Consider the following 25291-nt stretch of genomic DNA (forward strand, 5'->3'; position numbering starts at 1 on the left):
TGGGCATCCCTAGGTTAGCCTCAGCAAATGGCAGCTGATGGCAGCTCTGGGGGAAGCCCAGCTGAACCAAGATGAATGGAAGGGTCCATCCCAGGCCAGCTGCAAGCAGAAGACACATTCTGGGAAGAGTCGTATTGTCCGAGCGCCATGCCGCTTTGGCGCTTTGGGGGGACTTTGGGAGTTGCCTGCCTATTTTACAGGCTGAGGGAACCTTCTCCGCCACAGTACTCCTGTTGGGGAGAGTAGCCTGGAGCACTGAGAAATGCAGCCACCCAGCCAGGGCCCACAGGCAATAGTGGAAGGAGAGTTGCTTCCCAGATAGCAAGGCTTGGGTTCAACTCTCACCTCTGGCAACTAAGAACAACATATCTCTGTAGCAGGTTGGCAAAGTCCTTGACCAAAGTGGAGATGCCATCTAGTCCAGACTTGGCCCAAGAGACAATGAGAAATAGCAGGTAAGTAAGGAGGGAAGTGCTTTGCTCTTCTACACTACACAGGGAGCTTTGAAACATTCTATTGGCTAATGGCATCCCCCAACGATTTCTTTTTCAAGAGAATGCTGAGCCCCTGGCCTGGACCACATTCACATCTGAGCCTTATCTTTTAGAACCGAGATTTGAGATTCCGATGAGGCAACAGCTTCCCCTAATCGCATCGCACCGAGTCACTTTTAAAAGGAAAACTGGACACCTGGCCTTGTACACCTGGGAAGTGCTAACAGACAGTAAAGCCACAGGGAACTTGTGGGTAGGAATGCCTTCTGCCTAGATGGCGCCTTGCTGATGCTAAATGTGCCAAGCAGCTTTGACGCTGCCCTGCATCATCACGGCCCCATCTGAGATGAGGGAGCACAATCTTCAGGGGAGTCCGGGGGGCTCTTCCAACAGATATTGATGGGTGGGTGGAAGGAGGCCCACGGGCCAAAGTGAGAGGAATGTTGGACTAACTGGTCAGCAGAAGCATACAAGGAGCATGGGCCAGGGCATGTGCATGGCCACTCATTCACACTGGTCAGTTATGGTGTCACGACTCTGAAAGGAGAGAGGGAGGGGAGGCCAGAACAGGGCTGATGGACTATTGTGAAGCTGGGTGGGGGGATACCTGGAAGCTGAAGATTCGTGTTGGGAGGAATGCCAGAGAAGGGTGGCATGGAGCAGTCACGGGATGGTGTGAAGGTGCCAGTCATGGGACACGAGGAGGTTTGGGATCTCAACATATATATATATACTGGACTTATGAGGGGTGGGGGTGAAGGGCAGCCCGTAATCTGGGTGCTGCGTGCCTTGAGAGAGGAGGAAGGGAAGGACATGGAGGGCACTGCAGAGAGCCCGGGTCCACCCAAAGGGAAGAGGAGAAGCTGGGAAGCAATGGAGATGACGGAGGGAGGGACAAGAGCAGTGGGTTGTTATTATCAGGAGATGATTATGCAAATAAAGACCCCAGGAAGGATAGTGAGAGCAGACTGAGCCCGGTATCTGGAGCTCATGGTCCTGGGTCTGCACCCCAGCTCTCTCAGGGTTCCCCTGCCCCACCCGCCCTCATTGGAGGAACGAGGAGGTTGGAGTAGATTAGCATCATCTGTTTGTTTGCTATGAGTGCAGGTCTGTCCTTGCATTGGTAACCCAACCCCGAGGTTCACGGGGCCTAGAATCTGCTCGGGCAACCCTGCACTGGGGAGAGTTTGGGTACCGCTTGGATTTTTGCAATGGCTCCTCTCCTTTCAGTTGGCTGAGTCCCGTGTGTGCCCTGCAGTAAATTACGGTCCACAGAGCTCTTAACGAACAAGGTGGTCTCTGATTAGAAGGCGACCAAGCAGTCGCCTTCCTTTGCTAAAGAGCAAATGGGAAACCATTTTGATGATGGGCTTAAAACAAAAATGGAGCTGCTGCCAACCTTTTGCATAATTCTTACTTATAATGATCTTGTATGAGATCGTTTAGACGGCAATTACAGAGCTGGAGGAGTAACCAATTTTTAGACTGACAATTGAGCTATTAAGGAATGACAAAATGGGCATTTAGATAGGAGAGACACCCATAAGCTAAAGAGAGGCCAGGCTGAGGAGGAGCTTAGAAATCATACCCTGCTGGGAAGGGGGAAAGAATAGGGGGGCGCAAGAGAAGACCAGGGAGGGCGGACACAAGAGCCACCCTCAAGGGTTCGAGGGTGACTGACCGTGTTCTGCTTGGCCTCTGAGGGCAGAGAGGGTGGCAAAGAGGTGGATTTGGGTCCCACGTTAGGACAAACTCCCCAAAAGTGAGGACAGTCCCCAAGGGGCAAAGTCTATCTTGGGGTGTGGGTGGTCTCCCCCTCCTTGGAGGTCTTCGACACAAGGTAAGGGATGTTGCAGAAGGGGATCTTGTTCAGGAATGAGAGGGCAAGGTAGCCTCGGAGGCCTCTATCCCTCTGGAGGGATGAGACCCACTGCCTGGGCTCCTTCCTCTCCTCCCAGCTGCCTCCTTTGCTAGAGCTCTCTGGAAGCCCCCTGGGGAAATGTGTTCAAAAGCATCTTCAGAGAGGTAGCCACTAGGAACACTGTTGTATATGTTATATATGGCAAGTGCTCTGAGTCCAGTTTGCGGAAGAGATTCCTCCCTCCAACACCGTCAAGGGAAGGAATGCTTCACAGAGGACAAGGCATGTGAGCAGATCTCAAAGGACGGAGGAGATGGCAAGGGGAAGAATAGGAGAGGTGAAGACGAGGGCATCTCAGATACAAGAAACAGTAAAAGGGAGTTGATGTGGGACGGTTCAGGATGTTCTGGGGAAGCTGAGAGTCTAGAGTATCTGAAACACAGCATACAGATAAAGCTCAACAAAATGTGTCCATTTTCTCTTTCCTTGGCCTTCTCTCGCCCACACATAGACCCACTGTTTCCAGCTGGAGAGTATCTTTGAGAACCAGAGTCCTTCAGGATGTAATGTATCAGCTGAATGGTGGGGCAAGAGGCCATGGGCAATGTGGGCCCCCAGTGGCCATGCAGCAAAGCATACTTCCCTCTCGGTAGAGATGGGGGGCGCCACAGGGGCCAGATGTCCCGCACGCTGCATATCAGATGTGGTGGTCATGTGGGGAGTTTGGGCTTAACTCTTTTTCTTCGTAGTGGAGTGGGCACGTGTTGAGAAATGTGTATGGTGTAGAAAAGCAAAAGAAGAAGCAAACGTTTAAAGGCAATCTATTGGGCTCTCTGCATTCAGTCGGTCAATGAATGAGTGTATTAAGGGCTTATGATGGGCCAGGCACTGGCTAAGTTCTAGCTATATGAAGAAAGGCAAAACTTAGGCTCTTTCCTTAAGGCATGTACGTTCTAATGGGAGAAACCCCTAAATAAATTGGTAATCATCCACAGCACATGGATGGCAACTTGAAAAGGGAATGTCCCAGCAGCTGGGGGACTGGGAAAGCCCCCCACCCCCACCCCGGGGAATGGAGAATTTATGCTGAGTCTTGAAGGAAGCCAGAGATTTGAAGAAGTCGACATGGAGAGGGAGTGCATTCCAGGCACAGCACGGCACGGGGGGACAGCCGGTGCAAAAAGACAGTCAGGAGCTGGAGTGTTATGTAGGTGTGAGAAGCAGCCAAAAGGCCACATGGCTGGACCGTAGAGTATGTGGGAGTTCACAGTGTGGAAGAAGACTGGATATAGGCAAAGGTCAGCTTGGGAAGGGGTAGGGAAGGAGAACACTTGGGGCTAATGGCGAGTCCCAGCGAGTGACCATCCCCGTGTGTGGCCAAGGTAGAGAGAAGGAATCATGGGCTTTAAAGGGGCCAAGGAACCAGAATACTCTGGAGTTTGCGGGAATATCTATATGGATCGGGACATCTCCTAGTGCAAGGGTAGGACTTGGAGAGGAGAGGAAGGTGGTGAGCCAAGGCTGAACTCCTTGAGGAAGACTGGCCTAGGGGTCAGTATACTATCTTCGAGGTTGGGTACAAAGCTTCCATTGAATGGGCTTCAGAAGAGGAAAGGTGTCTGAGTGAAAGAGACAAAGGCAAAGTCTGGAAGTGGCAAATGGTGGGGAGCAGGGACTCCAGGGCCAGTGGATCAGGGGGTGGGAGACATTGCCCAGCCAGGGATGCAGCAGCAGCAGAGGGTGGCGGTCCCTCTGTGAGGGCTAAGAGGGCCAGGGCTGGCACAATTAGAAGGCTGCTTCAAGAATCCAGGTGAGAGATGGTGAGAGAGGCCTGGCCCAGGAGGGCAATTGTGCAAATGGAAGGCCTCCAGCAAGGCCCAGGGGATCAGATTTGGCAGCAGATTAGTTAAATGGGAGTGGTGGGAATGAGGAATTGAGGACAGTACTGAAAAAGTTGTCAGCCTGAGTGCCTGGGAAGATGCCCAGGGAGGTGCCCTAGACAGGACCAGGGAAGGCTATCACACGTCGGGCTCAGAACACCCACTGGGCACTCAGTGACGAGGGTCTGGAAGTGAAGAGAAAGACGAGGGCTGGACGTCTAGGTCTGAGAATGGTCTGCAGAGAGATGATGCGTCGGTGCATGTAGCTCATATGAGGAGATCACCAAGTGCGGCTGTATGGAGAGGGGCCTGGGTCCTGGTCATTAGAAGGCCAAAGCTGGGTGAATATCTGGCAAAGGGGACTGAAGACTGGCTGGATGTCCAGGAGGCGAACCTAGAGAAGAGAGAGCATCCAGCAGAAGAGGGAGCCCAACAGTGGCAAAGGTAAGGCTGCCTAGAGAAGTGAGAAAAAGCCATTGGATTGGCCACCAAGAGCTGAGCAGTAACTGTGCAGAGAACAACAGGAGTTGAGGGGTGATTGCAGGGGTCAGGAAGAAAGGAAGTGAAGATGCCCACCGTCAAGGGCCTTCTCCGAGAGTGTCCAGCCTCAAGAAGGGGAGGAAATACCTAGGGTAGCACAGTGAGGATTTTTTTTAAAACCCTCACCTTCTGTCTTAGAGTCAATACTGTGTACTGGTTCTAAGGCAGAAGAGCAGTGAGGATTAGGCAATGGGGCTCAAGTGACTTGTCCAGGGTCACCCAGCTGGGAAGGGTCTGAGGTCAAATTGGAACCCAGGACCTCCCTTCTCTAGGCCTGGCTCTCAATCCACTGAGCCACCCAGCTGCCCCCCACAGTGAGGATTTTTGAAGATCGGGGGAGGCTTGGAAATGTTTGGAGGCAGCGGTGAGGTGGAAGAGGAGTGAAAGAATACGGCTGGTATGTGTGTGTATGTGCAATAGGATAGAGACAATGGGAGGGGATCACATGTACATGTACAGGCTTGGCCTTGTCATGGAGAAGGGCCACTTCTTCATGCAAGACAGAGGTGAATGTAGAAATGGCGAGGAATGCTATCAGAAGGGAGTGAGAGAAGGCGAAGGGGAGAAGGGGGCTCAGCTTTCTTCAGGGGCTTCGCTGAGAGGGCAGGAGACGGTGGTGCTGTGCCAGGTTGGAAGAGAGGCGTCTTGGCCCCATGGCTTTGTCTCTTCTTTGTATCCCCAGAACCCCCGAAAGGGCCTGGCGGGCATTAGGCACTTGCTAAATGTTTAGTGCTGGAGGTGATGGTACCACCTAGGAGAATTCAAGCACTTATAAAGTACCTACTGTGTGCCAGAGCCTGTGCTAGGCCCTGGGGCTACAGAGATAAACCCAAAGGCCCTGCCTGCAAGGATCTCCCCTTCTACTGAGGAGAATTCCAGCACAGCTACAAGTGGGCCCAAACTGTAATCAGTCATAGAAATTCCTTTGGCAAGGCTTCCCGGAGGGGATGGCGTGCGTGAGAGAGTCTGGGAAGTAGAGGGGAGGAGAGAGGATACAAGGGGAGCCCTCCTAGACTGTAGCCCAGCTGAGAAGGCAGGCCTGGAGATAGTAGGGGTCAACCTTGAGAGGAAGAGATGGAAGACCCTAACCAAACCCATCTGAGGGCAGAGCCTTGAAGAGCAGAGGTGCCAACCCGCCCCCCCACCCGGGGGTCTTCAGACAAGTAGGTGGCACACAGATACCCCAGCTTTCTCCGAAGGGGCCAGCTTGTTCATTGCTGGCCTTCCTGAGAGATACCATGTCATGTGGATTTGTTTCAAAGGGCAAACAATGCTGCTAGTCATGAAATTTCTGAGACTGCTTCAGTACTGACGTGGGGAGAGCCAGGCTGAGCTGCCCGCAGGGGAGTCAAAGGGTAGCTAGCTGCAGCCATGGGTGCACAGAGAGAAGGGGCCAGCATGCATATCCCGCAGGTGGGGGCTCTAAGATGGAGCTTCAGCTTCCAGGTATTCTGTGGGTTAGCATTTATTTCCTGCAAAAGGCACAGCACCCAAAAGCCCTCCAGCGCCCGCCTGCCTGCCTGCTTGCCCGCTCGCTCTCCCTCTGCTGTGCCACGTTTGCTTTTTCTCCAGTCAACCAGAGCAAACCCAAAACATGCCATTCAATGTCAGAGGGGCGACAAGGCACTAGATTTATTCAAGGCAGGAATGCTATGGAGGCAAACGAATAGGTGCCTACCGTGCCCAGAAAATACCCCAACGATCCCTGCTCTGGACAGAAGTGTCTTTCACTCCAGTGGGAGACCCAGTATGTGGCACACAGTAGGCACTTGGGAAATGGCTACTGGTTGGGAAACATGTCCATACAGAGAAGGTGAGATCATTAGCAGCTGGCGACCGGGACAGGCCTTCTGCACAAGACGGCTTTGGAGAAAGCCTGAGAGAGCCCATCAAAGACCCCAATGAGGGAGACTGAGCAAGCAGGAGATGAAGAAGCGAGCAGGGGGCCAAGGAGACAGGGTATGGGAAGCCTGGGAAGCCAGGGAGGGCAGTGGCCAGCGCATGGCCAGCTCAGGACTGGATTTTTCATGCTGGAGGAAGTGGGGAACCCTGTCCCTCAATGTGTGTGTGAGATCAGAGACAGACACAGACACAGACACAGACAGACACCACTACTGTCTGGAGGAGGGATCAGAACAAGGGTGCTCTGCTGGGGCAGGGACCACAGGCTGGGGTGGTTCAGCCAGGGCACATGCATGGAGCAACAAACAGTCCCTGGTTGGACTGTGGCTTTCTGGCATGGTCCAAAGCAGCCACCTGACTAACCAAGGGTTCAATGGGGCTTTGTACCCAGCCAGGGTTAGTCTTTGAGCCTAGCCTCACCATTTCATAGCGGAAACTGAGGCACAAAGGCACCCTCCTCTCCCTCACTGCAAGCTCCCTGCCCTAAGCAATGTTGCTTTTATTCAGTGCTGGCATCTCCTGGCCAGCCCAAACCTCCCCATCTCTCCCCAGGAGAGGTAGCTCTCCTGAGCCTGAGCACCTGCGGCAGGGCTCCCCTCTCTGGAACAGCTTCCAGTACTCTCGAGAATCCAGGGCTGAACTGGAGTCCCACAGTCCATCTGTGCCAGGGAGAGAGAAGTACGGAAAGCCCGGAAGGCAGGAAGTTCTCAGTTCAAGTCTTGCCTCGGACACAGAGCAGCTCCCCGCAATCACAGATGGGAGGGACCTGCCTGGGGGCGGGGCGGGGCGGGGCGAGAGAGATGGCAGGGATCCCCGGACCGTGGATGGCTTCAAAACCAACCATCTTTGCTTTGCCGACTGGCATTTTCTTCAATTATTTAAGAACTGGATTCTGACGAGGGGAGGCAGAAAGGGTGCAAAATCTCGCCTCTGGTCCAGTCTCTTTGTTTCTAAGGGTGACGCGAGGAGTAGGTTCCAGAACTGGATTTGAACTCAGGGCTTCTAAATCCCCTAGACAGGGGCAAGTCACTTCAGGAAGTTGCGTCGTCCCTCCCTCATTTCTGGCTTAAATAATTGAGAAAAAGATCGAGGCTTGTCATTCAAGGTACCGTGGGCTCCTGCCACCTGTTGCTTATCTCGTGAAGCCAGAGCTTGGAGCTCCGAGCGCCCCGAGCCCACGACATTGACCCCCTGTCCAGCACCGTGGCTGCATTGTTCGGGTTACTGCATTTTCCGAGTGAAATAGAATCGACGGGGAGTCTAATGAAGGCCTCCGGTTTTGTCAGAAGCCCCTGTCTTTGGGGAAGAGGCTGCCAAAGATGCGGCGGTAACAAGTGTGAAGGCAGAGGACCTGGGTTCCAATCCTACTACAGCTGCTCACTACTGTGAGCCTGGGCAAGTTACTTAAGCTCGCTGGCCGCACTTTCCCGATGAAGGCTTGTGTATGTGGAAGATGGCTGGCCTAACTCCACGAACTCTTTGAGTCTCAGTTTCCCCGCCTGTAAAATGGGGCCAGCTGGATCCTTGAAGTGCCAGCCTCCAGTGAGGTGCAGGGTGAGGGTTCTGGCCACCCCGGGCTGGCCACCCCCACCTCCTCCGCGGCCGCCGTCTTCCCGCCTCGAAGGTCGGGGGCGGAGAGCTGGGGGGAACAAGGCCCAGAGCGAATCGGCTGCACACTTCCCCGGTCCGGGACCGCCAACTTGGATGCCTGGGGAAAGTTGGGGGGGGCGTGCCTCGAGGGAAGAGGGACGCCCCCCCCCCAAGCAGAAGGAAACAATGTAAAAGCGGGGCTGCGCGGCGGCCCCTCCCATTGCTCCTCCGCCTTGTCCATTACACGCCTTTCCCCGCCCTCCCGGGCCGGCCGCTCTGGCCTTTCGGCTCTCCCTCCGCAGGAGGCAGCCCCGCCCCTCCCTGGCCCCGCCCACGTTCCGCCCAGGCCCCGCCCTGTCCCGCTGGTGCTGCGGCCACCGCCGAGGCCGCCTCCCTCACTCCCGGGCGCTAGGATCGCTTAGGCTCGCCCCGGCCCCGCCGCCCGGGTTTCCCCTGCGCCGCGCTGGGCCAGCGGGGGCGGAGCGCGATGGTGAGCGGCTAGCGGGCGCCATGGAGCCCGGGGCCAGGATGGAGCCCCGCGCGGGGGCCTGCCAGTACGCCCATGTGCAGCTGCAGGGGGGCGCGCCCTGGGGCTTCACTCTCAAGGGGGGGCTGGAGCACGGCGAGCCGCTCCTCGTGTCCAAGGTAAGCGGCGCCCGCACAGCTGCCCGGAACGGCCGCACCCGCCGTCGGCCTACGGGCCCGGGGTGCACCGCACGGGGCCCAGAGGCTGGGACCTCGGGCACATCCCGAGCGGGTTCCAGGCTCAGCGGCCCCGGACCGTGCGAGGGGGTGGGGAGCGCGGGGAACCCCGCGCAGCTCGGGGTGCGCCTCTTCCCCAACTGCCCGCCTCCAGGGGCACGGCCAGAGTAGAGAAGTGGCGCGCCCCCCTCCCGGGCCCCCTCTCCCGCCCGCCCCGCGCCCTGGTGATTTCCAGCCCCGGTTCCCAAGTTACAGAGCGGGGAGAAGCCTGGCGCTGAGCAGTCCAGCTGTGCTGCCGGGGCTGCTGCTGCTGCTGCTGCAGCCCAGTGTTTGTTTGTTTTACAGGACTGGAATCTGCTTGAAGCCCCCCGCGGCAGGGGGCAGGGGAAGAGTGCTGTGGAAGCGAGAATGCAGCGAGTGTGTGTGTGCGTGCGCGCGTGCGTGCGCACAGAGCGAGGGGGGTGGGAGGCTTTCTTTCTTTGGGAGGGAGAACAGTTCACCTTGACGAGCCTCGTGGAGCCGGACGTTCGAGAGTCTAGATTGAAACAAACTTGCTCCTAACTTCCCCAAAGCCTCCGAGGGGGAGGCGCAGATTCCCGAAGCGGCCCACGAGCCAAGAGCCCGGGAGGGGGGAGCTCTGGGTAGGGAACACATCCCCACCCCCATTTTATTCGGAGCCGGGGCCCCTGGCCATGCCTCGCACTTTCACTTCCCCACTTCCCGTCTGGACCCGCGAGTGCTGCGGGTCAAGGCTGTTCCAGAAGCAGCCCGAGGGGAGGGCAGGTTGGCCTTGGGCGCTTGGCAGCCTTGAGGCACCTCTGTGGGGAGGGGCTCTAATCTTCAGTTGGGCAAAGGGCCAGCCCGGCCTCCTTCCTCCTGGAAACTCTAGACCGTGCCTGGGTTCCCACTCTGGGGTTCCAGGGCTCTGGGAAATCACGTCTTTGGATGGTTGTTTTGACAACTGTATTTCGGCAGAATGGGGTTCCTTTCCACTCCTCAGCATTGCATGGGGAGCCTGAAAGAACCTCCTTTGGGGAGGGCCCTGCCCATAGGCTTCCCCACGCTGCCTGGCCTCTGTTCCTGGGGACCTTAGCTGTGGATCCAGCTCACTCTCACTCCCAGCTGCCCCATCTAGAACTTCTCCCACTCGGGGAATCTGTGGCCCAACTGCAGCCCTGGCCGAGAGTTCTCTAAGCAAACACATTCTTTACCTGCTTCCCCTCCGACTTCTCCCAGGGCTTGGCATTGCACAGCAAGGCAGGGCATGGCATGCCATGGCTCTGCTGTCTCTTCAGACCTGCTATTTGGGGGCTCCCCTTCCCAGCCTGGGGTCTCCTCTGGGATCAGGGAGGAACTGAGGATCCCCCAGCAGTCTGTGGTCTGCAGTGGAGAGGAGGAGGGTGGCTCCAGTTAGAGCAGGGGAACCCCGAAGATGGCAAAGCTAGCCTGCCCACGGGTCACCCATTCAAACACTTGCATGGCCCCAGCCTAAAAACTGAGGCCCCCCTCCAGTGGTTGCAGGCCATCCACACTCTCCTTAATGCCCCGCCCTGCCCCCTCATGGCAGAAGCCTTCAGACTGGCTCCCTAGGCTCTCCTCGTGCCAGTTCTCTGCCATGCCCTGGCTCCCACATGATCCATAGATGAGTCTCCAGGCTTCTCCCGGTGTGCCACGGTGCCCACCATTGGGGACATTAGAGACCACCCCTGCCCCAAATCAAGTTAAAAAGATCCTAGGAGTAACAGGGGCTCTAGAGTTGAGTGAGGGGATGGTGGAGGGCCTGGAGAGTCTGGAGGTAGGGAATCTGATTCATGAGAAGGCCCCACACCAGCAAGCGGGAGGTGTGTGTGTGGGGGGTGGGGAGAGGCAGCCCGGCACATCGGGGAGAGGGAACTTGGAGATGTGCTGTGGGATCTCCGAGCCTTCAGCTCACCCCAAACACAAAGAAGGGAAGGAGCTCCCGGACTCAGCTTGGGTGCCCAGATAGGGGTTAGCTCATCACGGCTTCAGAAGGGGAAGGTGGGAACTTGCACAGAGCAGGCTGGGGGAAGTGATGAAGGTACTGGGTAGGAAGGTGTGGCCATGTTGCTCATCTTCCCATCCTCTGATTGGCTAATCCCATGCCCAGTTTTGGAGGTGGCTGCCCTGTGGGATCTTAAGCAGCAGGAGGGCTTGTCTTGGCATCTTCTACAGTGGGCATCTAGCCCTTGTTTGGACCATTGAAATGAACAGAAAACGGGCTGAGGCCTCTGTCCCTGCTTCGTGTTCCAGAGGTTGTCAAAAGAGCTTTCTGTCTTTCTCTGAGGATGGGCTTCTGACAGGGTCATTATTGCAAGTGAGGGAGGCAGCAGGGGGAGCGACTAGAGCTCTGGCCTTGGGATCAGCAAGGCCTGGGTTCTACTCCTGCTTCAAACGCTTCCAGCTGAGTGATCCAGGCCAGGCAAGTCACTCACCTCATCTGGCCTCAGAGGCTTCTTCCATGATGTTCTGGAGAGGATATTCCTCTGAAGGGAGCTGTCAGGAATGAGTATCCCGGGAGAGGAAGAGGAGGGAGAACATTGATTCTTTGTCTCTAGGTTCCAGAGGGATCATAGGATCAAAACTCTCTCTATTCCAACCTCTTCATTTTACAGAGGGAAAAACTGAGACTGAGGGAGGTTGTGCCCAAGATCACAGGAATATTAAGGAGCTGAAGGGGCACAAAGCATGCTGGGAAAAGTACCCGCCAAAGACCAGAACACTCTTTAGAGGGAGGAAATCAGGTCATTTGGGACTCTTTGGATTGCTTAGAGTTTTTTTGTGGGGCAGGCTGGCTCAGAACATGGGAAAAGATTGCCCTGTGTTGGGGGACCGGTTCATGGGAGAAGGATGGGGAAAGAGGAAGCCTTGGGGCTATCTCACCTGGCATGTGTGCAGAGGCTTTGGTATGATTGATCTTGTTAGCCTGGTGGTGGTAGAGAGGTCACAAGAACTATCCAACACCTCAGGTCCCAGGAGGACCCTATCCTTGTCTTTGGTGGTGTCAGGGTAAGGCTTGAGGCTGCTGGAGCCCCTGAAGCTAAATGGAATAAGTATAGTATTAAAAAACATCTACTATGGGCTAAGCATCCTTTACAGATTTGATCTCATTTGTTCTTCACCGCAATCCTGGGAGATAGGTGCTAGTGTGATCCACATTTTATAGGAGTAAACTGTAGCAGGCAGAGGTGAAATGACTTGCCCAGGGTCACCGAGCTAGTAAGTATCCGAAGTTGGATTTGAACTCAAGGCTTCCTGACTCCAGGCCTAGTGTTCTTTTCACTGCCTCTGGTGGGCAGCTTCTGCCTCAATCATAGGAACTCAGAAATTGCATAATCCAATCCCCTCTTTTTAAGCTAGAGGAAACTAGGGGCCAGGGAGAGGAGGTACCTTGCCCAAAAGCTTGGGTCTGGCAACAAACTCCACTCTGACACTTTGTACCTGGGGCCTGGTCCTGAAGTGCAACTTTGTTTTCTTCACTAAGACTGTAGGCAGGGTCTCGGTGTGCTTGAGAGCCCCCAAACGCCCACCTGGGCTGGCTGCCCAGCCCAAGATTCACATTTCCCTCAGAATATGATTGGTGATGAGGCCTGCTCTGTGTAGGGCACTTCCTTTCTCCCGCCCCCATTCCCAGCGCCAGCCTGGGTGGGGCTGGAAGGTTCCCATCACTTCACTGGGAGTTTCCTGAATGGAGGGAGGTACTAACTTCTTTCCTGCTCTCCAGAGACTAGCATCTCTCCTGATCTCCTGATTCTCTCTCTCTCTCTCTCTCTCTCTCTCCGTCTCTCTCCCTCTCCCTCCTCTCTCCCTTTCTCTGTCTCTCTCTGTCTCTCTGTCTCTCTCTCTTTGTGTCTCTCTCTGTGTCTCTCTTTCCTTCTCTCTTCTCCTCCCTCTCCCCCCCCCCCTTCCTCCTCTCCCCCTCTCTCTTCTCCCTTCTCTTTCTCCTTTTCTCTCTCTCCCTCTTTTTGTCTCTCCCTCTCCCTCCGTCTCTCTCTCCCTCTCTCTCCTCTCTCTTCCTTTCCCCTTCCCCCCTCTCCATCCCTCCCCCTCTCTCCCTTTCTCTCTTTGTCTGTCTCTTTCTCTCTTTTCCTCTTCTCTCCGTCTCTCTCTGCCTCTCTCCCTTTCTCTCCCTCTCTCTTTGTCTCTCTCCCTCTCTCTGTGTCTCTCTCCCTCTCTCTCTCTCCCTCCCTCTCTTTCCCTCTCCTCTCCCTCCTTCTCTCCCTCTCTCTGTCTCTCTCTTTCCCTTTCCTCTCCCTCTCCTCTTTCTTTCCCTCCCTCTCCCCCTCTCTTTCAGTCTCTCCCCCTCTCTCTCCCTCCCTGTCTCTCTGTCTCTCTGTCCCTCTCCCTCTCCTTCTCCCCCCCTTGTTTCTGGGCTGTCTCCTCCTGTATGAGTGTCTGAGGGAGTGGAGATTCTTCTCCCCTCTGTTGGTCTCTAGAATTGGGCCTCCCTGGCTTGGCCTCCTGTGGGTGGGGAGGGAGGAGGGAGGAGGTTTTTGCCTGGCCCAGTAGAGAATCTGGTCCTGGGACAGAATGTGTGGGCTCTGGAGGGAGTAGGGGTGAAAGGGGTTCCACATCCTCTGTGGCTCTGGGCCACAGTCAGGGCCCCAACCTTGAGTGTGGGTGTTCAGCTAGTGGGACAGCCTGCCATACTGGTTGGAGGATTGGACTTGGCTTGAGTTTGAATCCTGCCCCTGAAACTGATCCTGGGCCAGTTGCCTAACATCTCCCAGCCTTGGCTTTCTTGTCTGTAAAATGGGCATGAGAACGTGTGTTATGCTTCCCTCACTAGGTGCCTGTGGGACACTGCAGAGCTGATCTATAGAGAGGCTTTTGCAGTCTTTATAGGGCTCCATCAGCTCCTGCTTTTAGTGCCATTTGGAGTGATGGCGGGTGGATGTAGGGAGGAGACTTCAACATCCTGAAGGCATGAAGTGGTTAAGAGATTGCATTTTCCTGGCCAGAGGGAGACTGACTTCTAGTCCTGGGACCTCAGTTTCCTCATTTGTAAAATGAGGTGCTGCGCTAGACAGGTTCTGAGGCCCTCCTGACCTCCTTCCATCTGCCTCGGTGCCGAATGGGAATGACAGCGATCCATCTCTAGCTGGGTGAGGGGGTTGCTGGTGGTGGATGAGAGTGAGTTGCCCAACCTTCCAATTCGAAGATAAAGTAACTTGGGAGTCTAGTGGCTCCCTCTACTCCTGGGGGCTCTAGAAGAATTTGCCCATTGGAGAAAGCATGTGGTCTAAGAAAAAGGGAGTCAGGACCTGAGTTCAAATTCTGACAGTATCACTGCCTCTATATCCTTGGGCAAGTCACCTTCTTCCTGATGCCTCAACTGCCTCGAATGTAAAATGAAAGGGTTGTACTTGATGGCCTCTGAGGGCCTTTCCAGCTCTGCTGCCCTCTCCCCTCACCTGGTACAAGCCCAGATGGTCATCTGGCAGAGGGACCCTGGGAAAGTCAGATTATTGTACCTGCAGGGCGGAGGGCTCAGAGGGCAGGCCAGAGCAGACGACAGTGCCATATGGCTAAAATCCAGCCTCATACTGATAATGCCAGCAACAGAGTTTTCTAAGTGACGGTGTCTGCCCCACCCGCCCGCCCGCCCGCAGGGATCCTTCTCTGCAGCTTATGGCCCCTGTTTCAGTTGGAGTTTGACCCCATTGCTCCCCCCTCCCAGTTGGTGAATGGTCTGCTGTGCCAGGCTCCTGTGAGGGCTCGTGGTGGGGCTAAGGAGCGGGTATGCGCCAATGCATGGAGAACACATCATAGGGGCCACAGGAATGCCAGTTAGTGTCTCAATACTGAAATGCAGCAGTTGCCAAAGAGGGTTTCGGTGAGGATTTGATGCAGTAGGAGGAAGGCGGTGGTCCCGAACCCTGGGAGAGACCCCGTGCATGTGTGCTCAGGGGAGGGCTTGGCCTCTTGCAGAAGCCCTCATTACTGGAACTGAACTGAGACTCCCCCATTCCCCAGCCATGTTGTGTGGACTCCCCCCAGCCCCTTTGGGTCATCTTTGCTTGGTGGGCCCCGTTTCAGGCCCAGGGGTCTTTGGAGCACTATTGCTGGTGGCATCCACAGTGCAGAAGGCCCAACCTGCTTCCGCGTTTGCCCCCTCCAACCCCAAGCAAACAAAAAATCTGGATCCAGCTGGAGGACACTTGAGCCTTGTCTTTGGGGGGACTTGGGGGGTGGAAGTGTTCCTTCTCCCAGGCATTTCTTGAAAGGATGTGGAGAGGCTGGGCTTGGGGGCTTTGGAGGAAGGGCCATGTGGTCCCACTTAGGTTTCTTCAGAACCAGGGTTAAAAAAAGCTGGCGCCGCTTTTGAGAGGGGTGCTGGCCAAGACCCCAAGCGCTGTAGCACTAGGCTTTCAGAGGGGTCCCCAAAACTGACCCTCCTCCATCCGAAGCCCTGGGCCGGATGGTTTGGGCCCAAGCCTCAAGGAGTTTCTGCTCCAGTGGGGAGGGAAGGAATGAGATGAGAATATGTGCTAGTCCAAGGCTAGGATGTTAGCTATTCAGCCAAGCAAGTGCTTTGGGGGGTCTGGAGGAGGAAGGACATGACTGATGGGGCCCACGCTGGCCTTGAAACTGGACAGACAAGGGCAGGGAGAATTCGGCAGGGGATTGGGAGCAGGGAGAACTTTCCTGGCATGGGGAACAGTGAGGCTTCCTGGCTCCAAGATGGAGAGTACTCTGCATCCCTGGGAGTTGGCTTGGAGTGAGAAACTTACAGGAAATACAGGATCCCATTCTAGAGCTGATATTGGCGGCCCCCTTATGGGGCATCGAGTCCAACCTTATTTTAGAGAGGAGAAACTGAGGGACAGAGAAAGGCAAAGACTTGTCTAAGGTCACCTAGGGAGCAGGGGCAGAGTTGGGCCTGGCACCCCCCCCCAACTTTAAGAGTCAAGGCTCTGATCTTCATTTTGCTCATCTGGGAGGAAGCCCTCTCTCCTGGAGTGTGGAATAAACCTTTGAGAGAAGATTTGAAACATGTGTGGAGTCGAGGCAGGGCTGGGCTTGAAAGCACCTGACTGCTCAAGGGCCCGTCCCTTCCAAGGACAGCCCCTCCCCCTCTCTTTCCCTCTCCCCCCCTCCTCCTCCTCCTTCTTCCTTCTCTCTCCTCTCCCCTCTCCCCTCTCCCTGGGCTGGGCCCTGCTGGGCTGGCCCAGCTGCCGCTGGGGCCTCTGCCCCTCAAGCCCCTGCTGCAGGAGGCCTGGCCCAGCAGGGGGGTGGGGGATAGGGAGGGAAAGAGGGAGGGAGGGAGGGAGGGAGGAAGAGCCTTGGGTTGGGGGAGGAGAGGGCCAGATGTGTGCAGGCAGCCCTAGCTGGATTCCTGCAACCTTGGCTCGATGGGAAGTTGGAACCACAATGCCTCACTCCCTCCCACTGTAGCCATCAAAGTTGGCAAAGCCCAGGAGGGCCGGATTTTACCCAGGAGTTCCTTGGTTCTTCTTTTGCCCACCATGCAAGGGTGAAGTTCAGAGAACTGGGCTGGGGGTGGGGCAGTGAGGGCAGGGAGGAGGAGGAGACATCTCAGGCCTCTAGGATCTTCTTAGAGGACTAACCCACTCAGTTTGTGGACAAGGAGGAAACTGAGGCCCAGGGAAGGAAAGCCATTTGGCCAGTGTCCTGGAGCCAGTGAACACCAGGCCTGGGCTGTTGCCGTGTGGTAGATGCTTCTTGCTTTGGCTTCTCCTCAAGATTTGGGATGCACCCGCTGTGTTTGCTCTGGGTGCTTGGGGACACCAAGACAGAAGTGGTTGCTGGGCAAAGCTCTTCTGACTCCCCAAGTGAGCTGCTGAGTTCTATACCCAGCAGAGGGCTCTACCTAGATGGAGTCTGGCAACATGTGACTTTGAATCCCACCTCTGGCTCCTGCTTAGCTGTGGGACTCTGGGAATACGGTTTTAACTTCTCCAGGCTCGGTTTCCTCAGCTGTAAGATTGAGGTGGTGCTCGAGTCACCTAGTATGGTTCTTGTGAATGCCAAGGAGGCGGGCCCTAGAAATGGCCCCAATGATTAGTACCAGTGTTGTTGCTCATCTCAAGGGACAGGGAAGTGTAGACTAGATGCAGCTTTTCAGCCCTAGCCTCTGCAGGGATTGGGCTCTTCTTCGTAGCTCTTATGGCAATGGGGGACAGCATCTGTGTGTTTTCTGAAGCCCAGCAAAAGTAGTTTAGAGTGGCAGCACCCCCCAGTGGGCACCTCTGTCACCCAGTGAGGAGAGACAGAGCCAGGCATGGTTGGTTTAGAGGGGCTGGATGAGTTCTCAGAAGTGTAACCTCTTCATTTGCCAGAAGAGGAGGCTGGGTCCCAGAGAGGAGAAGGGGGACATGTCTGAACTCATACCAGTTAGTAAGTGACAGCCAGCATTTGAGTCCCAGGCTCCCAAGTCCAGATTTGCCACGCTGTCTCAGACACACAAACCTCCGTTGTGTGAGGAGCTTAAGCAAGTGGCCCTTCTGCTCAGCGTGTATCCTGGCTGTCTGGGACCCCCATTCCATGCCCTGGAGATGCCACCTTTGGACAGCATTCTAACTTGGCTTGCAGTTTGAGGGGCTGCTCAGATGGACTCTGTTCCCTCCCCCTTCCTGGCTCTCCCAGGAAAAATAAACTGGATGGAAAGAGTGGCTAATGCATCCGTTGGGCAGGACATGGGTCCTTCTTCCCTCCATCACACTGGCATGTTTGCTTGGGCAGGCTGCCAGCCAAGCTGGGCACTGGAATCCAGGGGCCTGAAGAACTTGGCTTTTCTTGGGGAGCCCAGTCTAGCCTGGACTGCATGCTCGGGGCCAGCCTGTGGGGGGGAGGTGAAGGGCCCTGCAACAGGTGAGATAGCCCAGACCCCAGGCCATCTGCTGTCTGCCTCTGCTCAGGGGGTCCCGCTCTGTGTTCAGCGAGCCTCCCCTTTACTTGCATTCTTGGCAGATTTCACATGCTGGGGCCAGCCCTCGAAGGGCTAGGCTCCAGGCCTGCCCGTGTGACCCTGGGTCAGGGAGTCCACCTGGCTTGCCCCAATTTGTTCATCTGTAAAATTGGGATAAAGTTATGGGTGAAACCTCCCACCTAGAGCTGTAGTGAGAGGACCTAATAGGAGACTCCTGAAGCCTCCTTGCCAACTCTGAAGTGCTACAGAAATGGCGTCCTTCTCACCGAACAGAGAGTGGCCAGAGAGCAGGCACCCTGGGCTCAGGCCCTGGCTCTCACACATGCTCTCCACGTGGCGGGGCAAGCCTCTTTACTGCCCTGAAGACTCATGGACAGTCGGGGCTTGTTACTGAGGGGTGTGAGGGTCCAGTACCAATGGAATGGATGGCCCAGATGATCCGATGGGGAGGAAATCATCATTTCTTGTTGTTGTTGCTTGGTCATTTTTCAGTCACCTCTGACTCTTGGTGACCCTATTTGGTTTTTTTGGGGCAAAGATCCTGGAGCAATTTGCCATTTCCTTCTCCAGCTCATTTGACAGAGGAGGAAACTAAGGCCAACACCAGCTGCCCTTAGGTTGTAGACTGAACTGCATTGCGATGGGGAGTTTCACTTCCCCGGAGGCCCTTGTCCCGATGCAATCCCAGACCCGATTTCTATTGTGTTCTTAATGGATAATGTGGAAAATAAGATGGCAGCAGGGCAGGGAAAGGATGAAAAGGAGAGGGTTCCAAGGTCCTTCAGGAGCACTGTCAGGAAGGTGAGGCCCTGGTGGAAAGCCAGGGAGAGACAAAGAAAGTGTTGGGGGTGGGGGAGGCATTTCGTGAGTTCCGTCATGGAAAAAGAGGCCGAGAGAAGGGTTTGGGGCCCCTCGGCTCATTTCTGCCATTTTTATTCCTGATCATGAGAGTTGCAGACGGCACGCAGCCGGGAGGGAGGGAGATAACAGTTTACGTGTTTATTTTAGCACGACTTTTGATAGTTACCAATGCTGCTCTCGTGACGGAGACGGAGAGCTGGGATCGAGCCCATGGTATAATGAGGCAGGTTTGGACGTGGTTGAATGCTCAGGTGCAAAGAGTCATCATTAATTATTTGCTATCTGCTTGGAAGGAGGTCTCCAGGGATTTGGGCTTGGCCTGGTGCTGTTTAACATTTTTATTGATGACCTGGCATAAATGCCATGCTCATCACTTTTGAAGATGACCTAAAGCTAAGAAGAATAGCTAACATTTGGGAGGATGACAGACAAATCCCAGATGACAGGGACAGATCAGAACGTCGGGACAAGTCGAATGGGATGAAATTGAATAGATATAAACTGCAGCTCTTAGATTGGGGTTTCAAAAGCCCCAGCTCTGTTTGCAGGAAGCTGGGAAACTATCCCTCAATCTAGCACTGCATTGGAGAAAGATGGGGGTGTTTCGGGCCGGGTGTGTGTGTGTGTGTGTGTGTGTGTGGTGGAGTCAAATTGGCCACAGTAAGTAGGAATCCTCCCAGGACTATGGCAGTCCAGATGGACTGGAATTTGGGCCTTGTTGAAAGCTGTGGAGACCGAGCCCGGTAGGCCAGATCGAATCTGAATGAAGTTCTGCTGTTCAGACGTGAGTGCCACAGTTTAGGAAGACAATGGTGGCATGGAAGGATCCCTTGAAGAAAGTGAGCACGATTAGCCTGAAGAAGAGAAGACTTAGCTTGTCTTCTGCCTTCCCCATGGAGCACCCTGGACCACCAGCCCTCCAGAGACCTTACCTTGGGGAGCTCAACCCTCTCAGCCTGGGAACTCCCACCCAACAAGAGGCCCGTGTCGTCATTGTGGAGTGTGTGGCATGGCCCACTCTATCTAGACGATCCCAGCAATACTTCATATTCTGCTGCATCTCTTCTCTCCCCACCCCAATTTCTAGTGTATCAGTAAGGGCTTAGCAATGGGCGTGAAGTGGCCTGCCCAGAGTCCCACAGCTAGAAGGCGTCTGAGGCCAGATTGGAACCCAGGACCGCCCATCTCTAGGACCGACTCTCTTATCCACTGAGTCTCCTAGCTGCTCCTTGCCACTGTTTCAAGGTTCCCAAAGCACTACCCTCCCAGTGGCCCTTTGAGGTAGATAGCATTAAATATCACATTTTAAAAGGTGGCGTGGATACAGTTTCAGCTAGGGAGTTTGCTTTCAATTCCAGGGCAAATTCTAGGATTGATCTATTACGAGAGGGTGAGCTTGGGAGCTTTGGGAGGGGAAGCAACACTCTCCTCAAGCCAACCTGGCTCCTTCCAGAACACGCCACGGCACTGCCATGCTCATGTCCATTCTTTTGGAGCTGGGGGAGGCTGCTGTAGTCAGGAGAGGACTGGGGTGGTCACAGAATTCTGGGACCTCAATCAAGCTTCCCCTGAAGTGAGGCAGCAGTGGAGAGGAGAGGGTGAAGGGGGGCACTGGGAGGAAGAAATGCCAGTACTGGGGGTTTCTGGAGGAGGTCAATTGTGAGCCACTCCAAGACTTCTAACCTCAGGAGCCTAGAGGAATGTTACTCTTGTTTATTGCCAGAAATGGGGAGCCTGGGCAGGGGTCTTGGGGGGACAGAAGGACAGGACCATTCAGGACATTGTAAGTTCATGGAGGTGTCCCAGAGGCCACGGGAAATCAGGGGAGGGGGGATATTTAATTGTTGCTGACCATTGGCCATTCGGGTCAGAGGCCTTGAGGGAGGGGCAGTGTAGTCGATCTCCTCATTTGTGGACCGCTCTGGGAAACTGTATTGCTTGCTTGTGCTCCAGGTATCCCAGAAGGCTTTGGAGGGAGACATGATTTGATAGATTGTCTTATAACGCAGACGGTGGGCTGCTCTCGCCCTGGGGAAGGAAGGGGTCTCCAAAGTACTGCTACACACAAGGCCTGAGAAGATGTAAGAAGAAGGAGAGGGTAGCAGTTGCCTAGGGCTTCGGTGCTCCCGAGGCTGGACCCCAGGGAGGGCTTGAGCCCAAGTCTTGGGGGCTCACTTCCTCTTTGGGGGAGATGACTCACCAGGCCCAGTGAAACACGGCCCACGTTTGTGGTCTGTATTAAATGCTCATTTTTTGCCATTCTATTTGGGGCCTGATTTTCAGCCTGGCACAATTTTATTAATCTTTGGACAATCATTGTTATTTTAATCAGAATTATAGATTTTCTTGAAACATGTGATTGTAAGAGGTCTGCTGCATTCTTAAGTGGGATTTCATTATATCCAGTGGCATTTTTTCTCCCCTGGTAGAACACATCCTAGACATTTAAATGAAGCCAATGGAAGATGAAAAGGAATATAATAGGTTCATTTACAATGAAGTTGCCCGGAAGATGTCTCTTCTGTTAAGGGATGTTCATACAAGTACTGGGTCTTGGTATTCAATTATCCTCTTCCTCCTCCTCCTCCTCCAAGTCTGCCTGACTACAGCCCCGGATTGTATCTACCGTCTTACAGAGACTCCAGGGAAATGAATGGTGGGCTCAGCCCAAACATGGTCCCAACAGTGACCCGGGAGGCGATGACTGGCCCGGGAAGCGGCCTTGTCGTGCAGGGAGAGTCAGGGCTGGCCAATGAGGTGGCCTGGGGCTTGGTGCCCAGAGGAAGTTAGGAAGGAAGCCCCCAACGTGATGGGCAGCTCCTTCCCGAAGGGCTTCCAAGGGGAGAGGGACAAAAATGGCTCAGAGGAGAAGGCATGAAAGGATTGCTGACTTTGCCAAGGCTTTGGCTGTCACACACACGGCCCTTCTTTTGAAGGACCAGAGAGTAGCCTCCCAGAATCACACAGAGGCAGAAACAGTGGGAAGTGGGGCCCTCCTGACTCCCACTATGGCTCGGGGGCTTCTATCCCAGGGGAGCAAAGCTCTTTCTTCTCCGAGTGTGTGTGTGTGTGTGTGTGTGTGTGTGTGTGTGGTGTGCGCACGCATGCCTGCACACATGTGGAGCAGGAGGGAGCATGTGCAGAGATTGCACACTTGGCTCTTCTTGGTCTCACGAGTGACCTGGGCCATCATTGCTGTGACCCTGCCTGCAGCCTTGGCTTTGTTCACTGGTTGGCGTTTCTTCCTTCTCTCTGTACCTCAGGAGAGGCAAATAGACCAAGGGCCCTGTATGCACAGAGTGTTTGATAAATGAGCACCCATTGTTGGAGAGATTCCATTGGCAGAGGCAGAGACCTGCAAGGGGTAGTGGGAGGCTAAGGCCAAGAGCACTGCTGAGGGCCTGGCTTCCAATCTTGGTTTGGTCACTTCCTAGGTAGGAGGGCTTGGCCAATTGTCTCCCACCTCCTTGACCCTCAATTTCCTTCCCTGGCCAGATTGGACCCTCTGGGCAGGCAGGGTGGGGCTTTCCCTCTGCTGCTGTTGGACTTCCCCGCTGAGGGCTCTTCATTTGTTCCCACTTCCTCATACTCTGTTGTCCTTCCCTCCTGTGCTTTGGCTTCTGGGGCTCTAGTCTCTCCAAGGCCACCAGAAAATGCCTAATGGCCAAGTCCAGTGCCCCATCCCCATTTCTCTTTCCCTTCTTCCTCTCCTCTTTGTTTCTCTCTCTTCTCTCAGTTCCCCTCGTCTGTTTCTGTTTCTTTCTCCTCTTACTCCATCTCTTTGTCTCTGTCTAAGTCTCTCCCCCTCCCTCCCTTCTTCCCTCCAGCCCCATTGGCCTTTCTCAGTTGGATCAGGCTTGCCCTCTCCAGCCTGTACCTTGGTGACCACTCCTTTCCCATCATGTTCCCTGCTGGTCTCATCAAGCTGGGTCAGATGTTCTTGACCTGGGCTGGGTGAGTATGTTTCACGGGGTCTGTGAATGGGGAAGGACAATGCCATCTTTATTTTGGCCAGCCCTCTAACTTGCTTTGTGATCCCTTGTATCCGACTGCATGCTTTTTAGCACATTCTGGGAAGGAGGCCATAGACCTCCCTCAGGCCCCAGAGGGTTCAGGTCCCAAACAAGCTTCAGAGCTCGGGAGTTCCTGAGCTCCAGATGAGAGGATCATAGTTCTGGAGCCACATGAGTTCTTAGAGTCCAACTGCCTGAGAAAAGAGATGAGAAAATTGAGGCCAGAGCGGGATAAAGACTTGCTTAGGGTCATATGGCCCACATGTTCCTGACTCCCAGTCTACAGTTTTCACTGCCACGTCACAGTCTCTGCATCACTGACGTTGACTGACTAGGGACCCTGGGAGGAGGGTCCTGCAGGGCCCCTTGCCTGAGGGGTCCTGCTGGCCCCAGCCTCCTGTAGGGAGGGCATTGTGTACTGTGTGTACCCCTCCTCCTCAGTCTCCCGGCCATGTGTTCATGGTTAGCTGCTTGTATTTAGTAAACGATTGCAGCCCAGAGTTGGCCAGGGCCCGGAGTGGAGCAAGATGAACCCCTCAAGCGTGTTTGATGAGAATGTGCTTTTTGGTGGAAGCACTCTGGGTTCGGCCGATGGCTACGTGCTGTTCCAGATGGCCTTGAGGCCAGGTTGCTGATGTGCTCACTAATGGGTGGTACGCGTAATTGCCTCTTTGGAGCCAGAACCATTTCAGGAATCCAGCTGCCTTGCTCCCACTTGCAACCCACCCCCCAGCATCCCTTTAGCCTTGTCTGAAAAAGAGTGCTTGGTGATTGGCCAGTATTTCACAGAAAGTACAAACCATTGGCAAGAAGTAGGCCTCGGACCAGCACCGAGGGACTTGCACTCTGAATGATCAAACTTCCTTTCCCTGGAGTCGGCGCTTCCCAGTGATGCTGTGCTATTGAGCCCAAGTGAAGGCTCCTTCCACAGGGCCCCCTCTTCTTCCCTCCCAGATTTCATCAGCCCTATTGTTAAAAAGGGGCATATACGCTGCTTGTGATCATTCTTGAGCCATATGGGAGCCATACGGCTTTTTGTGCTTCTACTTAAGCACAGCAGCAGAGCACAGTGGGAAGAGGAGGGTTTTGGAACCTGAGGGCCTGGGTTCAGATCTTGACACTGCCACTTCCTGTGTGACCATGGGCATGTCACTCCCTTTTCTGGGCTTCTGTTTCTTCATCTGTTAAACCAAGGGGTTGGACCAGATGACCCAAGACCCCTCCTGGCTCTCAATTTATGGAGTTTTCAGAAAACCATCAGCTGGAACTTCCCAAATACCTGGGTTGTGGCAGCATCTACTGTCGCCTTCAGTTTGGATCCAGGAGATCACAGGAACATGGCAGACTCATCAGAGCTGGAAGGGATCTCTCATTTTACAGGGGAGGAAACTGAGGCTCAGTTAGGGGAAACCACTTGACCAAGGCCCTAGAAACTCCTCACGGGTGGATCCAGTGTTGGTCCCTATAGGGCCCCCTATTCCAGATCCAGTGTTCTTCCCGAAACACAATGCTACTTCTCATTTGGCATCTCCAGTATGGTCTGATGCAGCTCCCATTAACAACATCCAGATACTCTAAGGACTTGGAGGGTCCTGGAGAAGTCACCTACCTGACTCTTTCCTCAGCCTCCAAGCAGGATTAGGTGCAGCTAGAGTGCTTTTTGCTTTTGGCTCTAGTTGCAATGTGCTCTCTCTCCCTGGAGCTAGAGCAGTCCATCAATTGCTAAACAACCATTGATTAAGCACCTACTATGTGCCAGGCACTGTGCCAAGCATTGGGGATGCAAAAGAGGCAGAAGATAGTCCTTGCCTTCAATGGGTGTTCAGTAGGTGGTTTCTGAGGCCCCTTCCCCTCTCCCCCACCAAACCCTTCCCTAGTTCAGAAGCTCAATCCCAATACAGAGGAGAAGAGGCTTAATCAAATTCGGTTGACATCACTGGCCCACAAAGCAGCCTCTGTACCCCGCAGACTCACCTGGCCCTTTCTGACAGCAGCTTGATTTCTTTGGGTCGAGGCATGTGCGTCACTCCTCATCCCAGGCTGACTTCTTCTTAAAGGCAGCCAGGGACAAGAAAAGCAGTGAGCCTCTAGCCAGCCCCTGCTCTTTCAAGTTTCCATGACACCTTGTACTGGTTTGGGGCTTGGAGGTCTTGGGTTCAAGTCTCACCTCTAAATCTTACTACTCGTGTGACCATAGACAAGTCACTTAATCACCAGCACCCGAGTGGCCTCCTCTGTAAAACGAAGGCCTCCAAGGGTTCTGCCAGCAAGCTCATTCACTCACATTCAGGGATCTCAGTTTGTTAGATACTTAGTAGTCTTGTGACCACATCTCTGAAGGCCAAGCTAAGTCTCAGTTTCCTCATCTGTAAAATGGAAAGAATAGGGTTGTTGTTAAGATCAAATGAGATGATCTACAGGACTTTGGGAACACACTGTGCCTAAAGCTCTTTGCAAACCATATAGTGCTATAATTGCTAGCTGCTATTACTACTAATTGATCAGTAAACATTTATTAAGCACCTACTATGTGCCGG

The 25291-nt window shown here is 54.5% G+C and overlaps 1 protein-coding gene across 3 annotated transcripts in view; it reads left to right on the forward strand.

Moving 5' to 3' along the window:
* The window catches only part of SHROOM4 (shroom family member 4), a 148012-nt gene that overhangs the window by 11765 nt on the left and 110956 nt on the right, over positions 1-25291 (forward strand). The window contains exon 1 of one of the 3 annotated variants that reach the window (XM_007507737.3): positions 8627-8912. The exons of 1 other annotated variant lie outside the window; for it this stretch is intronic. In XM_007507737.3, the coding sequence (XP_007507799.2) occupies positions 8778-8912 (135 nt within the window). In that variant the 5' untranslated portion in view covers positions 8627-8777. Of the gene's footprint in view, positions 1-8626; positions 8913-25291 lie in introns of those variants that run through there. One more of the 3 variants, XM_007507739.3, reaches the window with a different exon arrangement.

This window comes from Monodelphis domestica, chromosome X (assembly GCF_027887165.1).
Source record: "Monodelphis domestica isolate mMonDom1 chromosome X, mMonDom1.pri, whole genome shotgun sequence".
In the NCBI taxonomy this organism is placed as follows: Eukaryota; Metazoa; Chordata; class Mammalia; order Didelphimorphia; family Didelphidae; genus Monodelphis; species Monodelphis domestica.